The sequence below is a fragment of the Limanda limanda genome, chromosome 12 (assembly GCF_963576545.1).
Source record: "Limanda limanda chromosome 12, fLimLim1.1, whole genome shotgun sequence".
NCBI lineage: Eukaryota > Metazoa > Chordata > Actinopteri > Pleuronectiformes > Pleuronectidae > Limanda > Limanda limanda.
The window spans coordinates 16,816,592-16,829,245 of record NC_083647.1 but is presented as its reverse complement, the minus strand read 5'-3'; the positions used below and the strand labels follow the sequence as shown (position 1 = coordinate 16,829,245).

General features: G+C 43.7%; 1 protein-coding gene across 1 annotated transcript in view; it reads left to right on the top strand.

The window, feature by feature from the left end:
* pacrg (PARK2 co-regulated) overlaps window positions 1-12,654 on the top strand; it is a 131,184-nt gene that overhangs the window by 67,230 nt on the left and 51,300 nt on the right. The window contains exon 4 of the mRNA XM_061082147.1: window positions 4,005-4,154. Coding sequence (XP_060938130.1) covers window positions 4,005-4,154 — 150 coding nt within the window. The remainder of the gene's footprint in view (window positions 1-4,004; window positions 4,155-12,654) is intronic.

The window sequence follows — 12,654 nt, the reverse complement described above, 5'->3', positions numbered from 1 at the left end:
CTTTCACACACTGTATATTGGGTTCCCATCACACCTCACCAGAGAGACTCTAGGTGAAGAAAAGAGGATAAAACAAGATAGTAAAAGATGCTTGTACGGATATGGAATCAATGTTTATGTTTATTGTAAATTAAACTAGAAATGTGTTGAAAGAAGGGAAGAAGAATAGTACATTGTTGTGGTTCTGACATAAACGGTATCCATCCGATGTATCCAGATGGACAACTTGTCTTCACTTTGTCCCATCGTTCGGAAATGAAGCCAAAATGAAGCGAATGCCGCCATCTTGTGCCTTGGCGTCATTTTGAGCCAGAGTCTGTGCCGCAGCGATTGAGGGGCTGAGCTGCAGTGTCCACGTCCCACCAACGTGTGGTCGACCAATCGCGAGTCGGTCTGAGCTGTCAATCATGACATTCTTCCCAATTAGATTGCCTCAAATAACTAATAGGTAATGGTAAAACTTAAACATACATTAGTGTGATGAAAACATTTATTTAATGTGGACTTTGACTTTATAGTTTGGTCCTTGTCCTATCTGCTAACATGGAGGAAGGCGGGTTTATGACAATATTGCAGCTAGCCACAAGGGGGCAATTGAGATGATGTGGCTTCACTTTTGGGAGCTGTCATGGCGGCCATCTTTATATACAGCTGATTGGTTCTAATTAATTTCAAAGAGTGTTTTTCCCGGTGTTGTAAGTGAACACTTCAACAATAATAATATTAATATCAGCTATAATAATAATAATATTAAAACAGCTGAGTGTGCAGGATGAGGATAGTGAATGGTTTTATATGAAATACTGACATTTTGTTACGGAGCTGAAACAGAAAGAGTCAGGATCATGGTAACATAAAGAGGAAGGGTAAACTGTTACTGAAATGCTGGGGTCTGGGTTTTTTCCGTTGTCTTTAAATAGGGAGGATGATTCCGAGCCATGTCTCCACTGAGCCTCGTTGATTGGCATAACATTTGTTCAGCTTTGAGCCAAAATGAGAATTTCATTACAAGGAGATCCTCAGTCACGGCACTGCAAGGGAACATCTTCCTGTGATCTGAAAAGTATATTTATACTCCGAGCGAGAACAATTCACTGCTAAAATCTCTCGACGTGTCTCCCTACCTCTGACATTTCAAGGGAAATAGAATACAAGGTCAGCCTTGTTTTATTTTCACAGTGAATACGAAACAGTTCCGAGCATGAATAGACGATTGCTTTATTCAGATTTGTCTCAACACAGGTTTTTTAAACAAGCATTAATACATCAGGTCCTCAGCTACCTTCTCCCCCTCTCTTTTAATTTTTCTCTTTTCTTTTTTTTTCAGCCAGGCGAGAGTGCCAATGAATAATTGAACAGTCTCGCGGTCCAAATGTCACAACAGGGAAAATTGTTTGCGCTGGCTGGTAATTAGAATTTCATTGTTTGTTATGTAGGTTTGAAATTCCTGTCATTCCACATTCCATCTTATCTGGGTGATGGCAGATATCGCCGCGCTTGTCTGTATGCGGAGACACTGGGGCAGAGATGGAGAGATGGCACGGAGCACAATGCATTCGCTCATTCAGCATCATCTGGTCCTCGCTACAGGCCTCACCCACACTCGCATACACTTACACCATCACTGACACGGACAAAGACACGTCTATAGGCGAAGCTCTCATATGCTGAAATGGACAATGGGCCTAGTTCAGTTTGTAATTTTCTCTCACTTATACAACAAATCAAATCCTCCCATACGTACCCAGCTCAAATGTAAGGTTTTATTCCTTCGACCTATCAGCTTCCTGCATGTTACTATTCTTTATAAAACCATTTTTTTGTTCTGTTGTGTAAATTAAATGTTTGGCAATGGACGTCTTGGAATGCAAGACAAACGTCAGAAGAGATTCCAACAATAAAGTGTGATGTAATCTAATGTAATGTAATCAAATTAAACCTTTTCCCATCAGTGGGGTTGTATTTTTTCTCGGCGGTGACACCTATCGTTTCGGAGACGACTACATCGAATACACAGAGCCTCAATCACGAGAAAGAAAGGGAGAGATGTTGTGTTGATGTCACAGTGGGTGCAAACAATGACCGATAGGAATAACATCATCTTAGACTCTTCTACATATAACTTCATATTTCACTACTACTGCTGCTGCTGCTGCCATGTTCACCGCTGCCTGCGCCTATGACTGAAGCTGACATTTAGCCTGATAGCTTCTAATGTGTTTGTTTACGTGCGGTAATTTGTGTGCATGTGCATGTCTGTGTGATTGTGTGTGTGTATATCTGTGCATGTGACTGTTTTTAGTGTGTGTGCGTGGGTGCGGTTGTGACAGTATTTTCTATTTGCATATGAGCCGTTTTAACACAGGCGGTGGGGGGGGGTGGGGGGTGCATTATGCTGTTCACTAAGCGCTCAAACTGTCACACGATATTTTAGGGTTGTTGCTCCCTTTTCGTCTCGGTCTTCTCAAGTCAGTTTGAATCCAGCGCTCGGGATGGGAATAGTAAGGATGTCATCACGAGTAATAATGATACGTTATTTACTTACGTTATGTATTAATTGATTTTACTGATTGAGACAGAGAGGGATTTATCAAGAGCAGAATCAATATAGCTTTGTTTTCGTGGCAGCGCTACGTCCAGAGCTTTCATTAGCACGTTCTATATCTGCAGCGATAGTTGTGATGTGTGTCGACTTTTCTCTGAGTTTATATTGTTCACTCAACTGTTTCTTAAGCAAATGAGCAGCCTTGCTTCAGAGTTGCTTGCTAAACAACTTGATTGAACCTGAGGTTTGTCATCATCAACACATTTCCTGAGTTTGTTTTTATTCTGGTCCTGTAGATGTGTCGGTTGGCTGCCATTTGTCATGTGACAGCTCCAGCCCTCTTTCAAAATCAGGTGTCAGGACAGAATGAGACAATTGAAAGAGGGAGAGAAAGCATTAAATTTAAGTTTGCAACTTCTCCATAAATGTACATTTCTCAAAGACAGGTGTAAAAACTTAGTGCAACAGTAGCTGTTATATTTATTTTTTCCTTTTTTTTGTCAATTTCTTGTGTCTTTTGATTTCTTGCAATAAGTTTATTTCAGTTTTTAGTTCCCAAGCTCGTGGTGTCTCTGCCCACTCACCCACTCGAGCTGCCTCCTTTGTTTTGACTTCTCTGTTTCGAAATGCTTTTTATTTTTTGGTTCTTTTCATTTCTTGTTGTTGTGTGCGCTTACTTGCAAAATGGATGCTGTGATGCCATTACGATTCCCTTTTTGTGCGAGTAGGCATCAAATGACAGTTTAAGGTTTCCTAAAGCGAAAGAGCTTTGGTCTGTTTTTCTAAAAAGGAGTGTGCAGCTTTAGACTGACAGTTTGCACAAAGGGAATTACCAGCACTCACACCCACAGAAAGACTACAACATGCGTAAAGAACTTGAAAAAAAATGTCAGTCTTAGTTGGTAATCACAGTAATTTCCTGAGCCTTTGCCCTCTGCCTGTCATGTCTCTTTATCGCTTTCTGACATTTTGTTATTTTTCCTACCTTTCCTCTCTCTCTCTCATTCTCTCTCTCTCTCTCTCTCTCTCTCTCGCCCTCCGTCTCTCCCGCCATCATTCCTTTTTGTTCTCTCTATCAGTGGGAGATGGAGTTAAGTGCAGCTGTAGGCCAAATAGCCCAGTGATTGGCTCTCACTTACCCCTGCCTCCCTAGTGCATTTGAAATCACTGATTGCAGACAAGCCAGTCTGAATCAAAGCCCAGCTATATAAAGGAAATGGTTTCAAGTGAAAGGGGCGGGGGGGGGGGGGGGGGGGGTTGTGCGTGTGTTAAGATTGATGTGTATTTTAGCCGTGTGTCTTCGAAACACATTGCATGTACGATATAGTTGCAGACTCTAGAATTGGTCTCCATTTACTGTACCTCCAAGCCTCCGCCTGAGCAAACAGTCTGTAAATCCAGTCTACATCCTATAATGACAAGTTTGAAAACCTCACTGACAGTGTTGTCTCCCCTCCAGACGCCCTGAACACCAGGAACCGCCAGGTGATCTGCACCACGCTCAAAGTCCTGCAGCATCTGGTGATGTCTGCAGACATGGTGGGAGAGGCCCTGGTTCCGTACTACCGACAGATCCTCCCCATTCTCAACATCTTCAAGAACGTGAACAGTGAGTTACAGACTTTTAAATGGTTTGGAGTGTGAATGCTAGGACAGATGGTGTGTCAGCGTGACGCGGCTCCGTCCTCGTGCGAGCTTGTCCCTTTGTGTTATTAATCATTTTTATGCTGGTACTGCCACTGTGTCAGTGAAGTGACGAACAACCACGCGTTCACCAGGCTGTGAAAGGCAGTGAGAGATATTGACATGTATTTGTAGCCTGTGTTGCTGCTGCGGTTTGTACCAGGGGATCCCACAGAGCTGCTCAGTTCTGGAAAGTACAATACTTAAGCTTTACTTCTCTATACGTTTCGCTGGGAATCTTGCAACTTTCAAGAATGCATCCTGTTTTCTATCTTTTCTTTTCTCTGCATGACCAGCGTTTGTGCCCGTCCCCGGAAACCGTTTTTCTTTCTCTTTCCTCCACTTAAAGATCCATTGGACAGACTTTGTCCTTTGTGCTGTCCGTCAGGCCGCATTGTGCCGGGATGCTGAGGGAAATACTTTGTCCTTGCTCTCTCTGAAAGCCCCCACCTGGGTGGACCTGGGGGAGATTAGCCTCAGATAGACCGGGCTCTTTGTGTGGCTGCGTCAAAGCACTTAGCGTGGTGTGACATGATGTGGGCCCATTCAAGGTTTAGAGGCACAACAGAACCCAAACACCGCTCACCACAATCAGTAGGAAGTGGAGAGTGACACTGTCAATCAGTCACTTAAACACAGGCTTTGACGCGAGGAACCACAAGGCTTTAGTCTTATAATCAATATCCAATTTGAATCTCTTGTCTAGTTAATTCGCTAACATTATCTGTTAGTATTTGCTCATGTCTAAAAAAAAGGGGAGAAGGGAGCTGAAAGAGATAGCAGGGAAAGACAAAGGACGGAAAAGAAAAGCCTGCCTTATTAGCAAATCTCCTCTCTAAATTAGCTGTCAGATCAATCCCCTGAACCGTTTTGAAGCGTGAGTTTCTCCACTGTGGCACAGGCTCAGCAGTCGGCTGGTGAAACCCACCGGGAGTAGTTTTATCTCTGCGTGGTAGCTACTGTGCCGGCCTTTCTACCTGCCCGCCTGCATGTGTGTGTCCTCCACTGGCGAGCATCGATTAAACCCGAGCCAACCTCTCACCTGGCAGACGGCCCTGTTATTGACCTCTCACAGAGAGACCACTCTGGGCCAGGGAGGGAAGCACACATTTGCCAAAGCACAGGACTCGATCTGCCTAACAAGCGTGATGCTTCCCGTTCAGCAATTAAAAAGGCATCCAGTAGAGTTTCTATCTTTTTAAAGTTTCGTAGGAGCCATTATTAGCCTCTCAGTTTTTCTTTTTTGTGTGTGAAGTTTTTGGGTATGTGAAACGTCCTCAAAGTTAAAAACCCAAAGTCCATCAGAGCTCTTCTACCTACACAGAACTCACAGCTCTTGGAACTCTTGAAACACCTCGTCAGTAGTCGTGCAGATATTTTCATTTGATATCACGATGCCACAAATTTGCATCAATGCCCAGTGGTTACTGTGGCAAGCCCTGTAACAAAGCCAGGTAAAGTCCAAGCAGTGGCCGACATTTCCTACACGTGATGCGATTGACCAATCACAACAGAGGAGGCCGGCTCTTAAAGAGACGGGAGCTAAAGCCAAGAGTTTCAGACAGAGGCTGAATAGAGGAGCTGCAGCAAGAAGAGTGATGTGTTGTCTGAGCATTGGAGCATGGAACCATTTTCAACTAATAAGCCAAATTAAAATTATGAAGGTGATTATGAGCACAATATGTTTCCTTGAAACTATCTCTGACAAGATGGTGATAAATTGTCAACCTGCGAAACAACATATTGCACTGGAATATAATTTTACTTCAATAAACAATACGTTTAACTTCCTTTCTACATCATTTGGAAAATAAGATTAAATACTATTGTAAATCAGATAAAACATCATAGCATCATATGTCTCCTATAATGCTGAATGATAGAGAGACAAAGTTTAACGAAGCTACCCGAGTATATTTATAAATACAATCCATCTATCTATTAAATACATGAATAGATAGATGGATTGATGGATAGACAGAAATAATCTTTCCTAATGATATTATTTCTCCATCTGGAGCCTTAGTGTTAGATGAGCTGTCAATTCATGTCCTGCACCACCCACTCCGCTCACACATAAAGACTGGGAATAGATGCTTCTCTTTCAGGGACCGAACACTGTAAACCACAGCTCCCTGTTCCTTCTCTTTTGAAAAGCAAATATTTTCAGGCTGTTGTTCTCACACACACTCTCCCTCTGTCTCTTCTGTTCTATGTGACTTGTTTATAGCAATATCAAAGCTTTCATAGAAGCCCATTTATTTCCTAATATCACTTATACACACCTCCAGTACCAATCCCACGCTCAGTCAGTTGTCTCAACGGGAGCCAGTGTGCTGCCTGTAGCTGACAGACAAGATCATTGTGTTTTATGCACTTGGAGAAACAGAGGATTGTCTTGCAGTGTGTGGTAACATCTCCTCCTGGCACTCCCACACTGTAACTCCCAGAGCTGGCATGGCATCCCTCTTATCTCCTTAGGCACAACGAGGCCACTGTCCGGTACATGCCAAGAGTGTGTCTGTGTGTGTGTCCACATTTGTGTACATCTGTCATGAATAGATCTGTTGTGTCCCGAGTCCCGACCAGTATGCAGCTGTTGGATTCAGTATCGACGAAGGCCCCAGAATTCCGTCTCAGTCTCTCCGCTCGCTGTTGTTCAGGTTTTCCAGCCTTGGGCGCATAATGCTCGACCAAATGTCTAATGCAGCCTCACATACACGCGCAGGCACACATATCGCACACTGTCCCAGCCGAGGCTACACAACCTGACTCTGTCCCTGTCTCCCTAGCTGTTTGAGCTGTGAATCAATAGGCTGACAGCCACTGCTGTAGGGTCAGAGCTACAGTTAGATATCACCAGCATCTCATCATGGGACAGATCCCCTAGGCTGTGTTCACACACTCCTGCTGTGTCGCTCCCGCTCGGAGACAAGGTTGCGACCTGTTAAATTGGTCTGTATACAGGCCTTATCTGAGACATTTTTCCCGGGTCAGCGCTGGGACTTAACAGCCATCTCCAAAACGGACCCCTGGGTGTCCCTTCACTCAGACAGAGCGCTGGACCTCTGACCAGGAGAGAGCTCTAATGCTGCAGCTTCTCTGGGACACAGGCCTCCGAAGAACGAGTGGTTCCGTTGTTCAGTGAGAAAAACACAAAAATATCTGTTCACCTTTAAGCAGCCGACTGTCATTTTTTACCAATGACAGAGCAATGTGTCATTTTGAAGTGCGCAGTAATGAGCAATCACATAGTATCAGCGTCCTTGATGTCCCCCTGTGCTTCCTGAATCAGCTCTTTTAGCCATTGTTTGCTTTGTGCCTTTTGCCAATCAGCTGTGTGTGTGAGTGTGTGTCTGTGTGTGTGTGTGAGAGAGACAATGCTGAGGAGAGTGTAAGAATTCCTCCGATGTGATTTGCACGGCTCTCTTGTTTGCTTGCTGTGATGAATCTTATCCCTAATGAAATGCAACAACGTTCCTTATGAGGCAGAGATGTGCTCCCTCATCCAGAAAATTCCTCTTCTCAGCTCGACGGAAGGAAGGAACTCATCTACTGTACGTTATCCGAGGAAGAGAGAGAGAGACTGAGACTTTGTGGAATTTTTCAAGGCAGCAGAGTAAACACAGAGAGTATTCTGGGGACTTCAATAGGGATCTAATGGGTGCCAACACGGAACTGATTTAGTTCGCCAAATGAGCGACCACAGACTGTAAATAAAGATGGACAATGCATTATCACTTCCTCTTACTATCCAGAAATGAGGCCTAAATATCCTGGATGCCATCTTGCTCTGATGTTGTCTATGTCCCATCTGCTAACATGGAAGAGGTGGGGTTTATGACCTTTACTGCTGCTAACCACCAGTGGCTATCTAGTGGTTATGCTGTTGCTTTGAATAAAACTGAATGGATTCTACATAGTGATATGATTTTAAACACTTATAAAGGACATGAGTTTGTGACATAATGTTGAAATATCAGATACAATATAGAGATAAAGAGCTAAGACCAGGGCTCTTCTTAAATAGTTTCCCGAGAGCCCAAACAATACCTTTTTGCGATCACTACTGATATCGCTGCTTGAGAATACAAAACATCCCTTAAAAGTGTGTTTAATTTAAACTGTAACAATCAAATTGTTTTAATCAAAATTACTTTTAGGGTAGGCCTTAACTAAAGAATAAAAACTATACAACTATGCTGTAGTTTACTGGCAACCTAATACAATATATCTGATGTGGTTGTGCTCTCAGTACACAGCACGCAGTGTTCAGTACACTGTAAACATCTCAAAACACAATTTGCTGAGAAAGGATTTGGTTGCAAAAACATTTTTAGCGTCCCTATTTAAAGGAGAATACAAGTGAAGCATAAATGGCCGGGGACAATATAATGCAGGGCTGTCATGACATGTACTGCTGCTACATGACTGTGTATTGTGTGTGAATGTTGTTGATGTTTGCCTGGAGGGCTGCTCTGGTATTAATTCCAGCCTGCAGGGTAGCATTGTTGTTGTTGTCCGGAAGATTTTCTCTGCTTTTTTCCATGAGGTGTGGGTCTTTAAACTCCTATTCATCACTGACAAACCCTCTCTTCCACACACATACACGCACTCATACATGCAGTATATTACACGCATACACACACACACAAAAACACACAAAAACACACACACACAAACCCACTGCGCTGATCTGGTTCATTTGGCCTCCTTTATCTTCCTGCTAGGAATGTGGCCAGCTATGATAAGGTCTCACGCACATGCATTGCTGAGCACACGCACACACACACACAAACACACACACACACAAACAGGGGTTGCGATAGTGGCTCTCTGTCTTCCTTTCCTCGGCGACTGGTGAGGTTTTTGTGTTGGTGACAGATGAAGTGCTGTGGCCGGCCTTTCTGTCTTCCCCCCGTGGGCCTGGTTTATTTGAGCATCACATGACACACATGCACACACACGCACACATTGCTCACGCTGGACGTCTTCATGAATACAGTGCGTATCAGTAACAGCCCGTGCTGATAGCTGGAATGGAAATAAACAGGAAGAGCTGGCTGACCTGGTAACCTCTGTCAGAGGGAAGGACAGGGAGGAACAAGGAGGCAAGGACACTCCATCAACCGTGCAACCAGATCATGTACATGTTACTGCCATGCTGTGAAATGGTTATCATAAAGACACACACACACACACACACACACACACACACACACACACACACACACACACAGGCAAATCAAATCCAAAGCATTTTCTCCTCATCTCATTTTAATCTGACAGAAGGCCAAGCGTATGCCAGCGTACTCAGCCACCTGTGCTGTTGTCCACAATACAACATAATGCTCTTGCTTTTCTGCCAGAACGCTGCACTGTTGCATATACGTATGATATGGACGTTAATTCCTGGGGATTCATTCACAAACATTAGCTTTATTTAATGACCTTTTCCAGCTGCCTTTGTGAAAAATTAGTTCACTGCCACGCTTTCACTGTGGACATAGCGACACATAAGAGAGGGCCGTGCGCCCCACTCACACCCACCCACTCCACACACACATACAAAACACACACGCAGACACACAAAAACCTGTGGCCCCCATGTAATCCATCATCCTCACAGACACACGGAGCCCCTTGTCCCTGCGGACGACAGAACACACACCTCATCCTCTGCCCCCGTCTCCTCTTCCATGCACCTCTCTCCAATAGGAGATATCTATCTATCAAGCAATCACAGTTGGCCGAGACCCCTCTGCCATTAAAGTACAAGAGTAAGAGAAACGGAGAGAGAGAGAGAGAGAGAGAGAGGAGAGATGGAAGGAGAGATAGCACGAGTGAGGGAGAGATGAAATCCAGGTAATGCCGAGCTCTTCTATTCTTACCTGCTCTAGCGTTAGCATGCTTCACAGCACATAATGACTTTTTTTCTCCTCTCCTGAAGCTTAAGAAAAGACAGTTGAGGGAAATAGAGGAAATATATTTTTTATATTAATGCGGCCCCCTCCTCCTCCTCCTCCTCCTCCTCTTCCTCCTCCCCGACTCCCCTATCTCTCTCCCCACTCCCGTACTCCTTCCGCCTGCGGATATGCCCACCTGCCTCTGTTAATTTCTATTGTCAGCAGGTCTGACTCAAAGCAGCCAATCAGGTGCGAGCGTGAGCCCCTGGGCCTGCAGTCGCTCTGCGGCTCCAATTTAAAGGTCAGCTGATAAGCAGCCAGAATCATGCATAAACGGGGGTGTTCTGCATGCAGACAGACACATCGGCCCAAGAAAACACACACACACACACACACACTCACACACACACTCACACACACACTCACACACTCACACAGATATACACACCTTCCACTTGGTCTGAAATTGACCCTCTCAAACTTTTAACTTTGCAGACTGTGATGGACACATTTCACTTTTCCTTTTTCCAGCTGGAACATATTTGTGTCTCTATTGTTCCCTCAGGTTAGATGATGTACTTTTTACGAATTGCCCCAGAGAGGCCCCCTCAGGAAGAGCTTGGCTTTGTGTTTGTTGATTCGTTCATTAATTCGTACATAGTGCCTTCTGCAATGTGAAGCACTTAGGGGAATTATGGGATCCACTCTTTAAATGGCACAGATCCTTTAAGCTGGCAGTGTTCAAAATTAAATAGAATTTGGCGTCAGTTTGCAGCTTTAACGTAGCACCACTTCGATTGCTGTAGTGCGTGGAGCCGGGCCAGCAGTACTTCAATCCTCCTCCCGTCCCATGGTATGATTTAATTGCCTCATTTCTGGTTATATCCCAGGCTGTATAAAATGAAAGGTGACCCGCCTCCTCTTCCTCCCGTTGTACAAAAGTGAAGCCAAAATATCCTGGATATGGACGCCAGTTAAACCACCATCTTATGCTTTTGAAATCATGTAGAGCTAGAGTCAGTAGTGAACGTATTGTGGAGCCGTGGTAGCAGGTCCCGCCAATTGTCCCGCTCGACCAATTGTCAGTCTCAGCTGTCTATGGCAATTTCTGTTGAATAAATGGCGAAGTCAATTTTTGGTTTGATTTAATTTGGCATCTTCACAACAAAAGCACAACATGTATGAGCAAAGTGAGAAAGGAACATTGGTGATTTATACCCGTTAGCTGGGTCACACGTTATCTAACACTGAGTCATGCACTGTCATACAGTTTACTCTGTATTTTCTGGTGGGAAGCACTTCATGTCATCTTATCCGACTTGTCTTGTCCTGTCCTTGGACAAGTGTGTCATGTGAAGATTGTAAATAATTCTGTGTCTAGGTCAGGGGGGGGGGAGCTGGAGTGAAGCATAGGGTGTCAGCTGATAAAGACCATTCACAAATTTACAAAAAGCATCATTTAGAAAACGAGTACAACATTTATTTTTGGTGAGCTGTCGGGTCGACTCTTTATTCTTAAGAGTCGTATCATTTCCTCAGTATGTCATTTTAATTTCACATGCCCTACCATATGGCATATAGTAAACAAGCACACCTTCATTCACAGTAAGTATAGAGCCATTAGTTTTCAGGGCTGTTTTTATTGCGACCATATCTCAAATTTTGTTAAAGGTTAGCTGGAATCTTGGATGCTGATCACATGACACACTTTAAAAGTCAGTGGATGTCCTGCATGTCTGAAAGTACAAATGCGATGTCTGCTGTTTGCTGTGTATCATGGTGGTTTATATTGGAGAGTTTAGAAAGCTCCAGGTGGTCAGTTACAAATAGAATTAAACTTTCTTCTTGGAGAGTCGCAGGTGGCTAATGCTTCTACAAAATGAAAAGAGGTAGAAAATGTGTCCTCTTCTGCTCAAAAGCCCGTCAGCATGAGTCCAATTACCTCTGGGCTCTACTCATAGAATCCTAAACCTTGCAGCATTGGGCTCACTCTATCCCAAGGCCTTAATCATTGAAGGTCATTGATGGACTACAAGTAAGGTAAAGTAAGACAGAGACAGCTTCTAAGTAAATGTTTAATTTCATCTCATCAAACTCGAAAAGAAAATGATCAATATTTTGTCTGAATTCAATTAAGGATGAGCCTTTTAGTGAAACTACTCTCAAATAAGATTTCATCCTACACTGATTGGAACAATTAAGTCTGGAAAAGTGCAACAACTTTAAAAAAATCCAACGCAATCTTATTCTTGTAACATGAGTCGACCAGAGAGAAACCAGCAAACAGAAAACTCTTCACAATCCAAACGAACGGCTTCCGGGCCTGTGAAAACGCAGAAGCATGCGCCGGCCTTTAGTGTTTCTAATAGGTTGTAAATTCCCATCTGAATTAATTTGTGAAGAAAACATTGTGAACCAATTCACAAACAAAACAAGCAAAGAACCAGGCAGCTACAATAACTTCTGGGATCAGATTTTATTATTCAAGAGCAAAACAATCTTCTACATTACTCAGTGTGC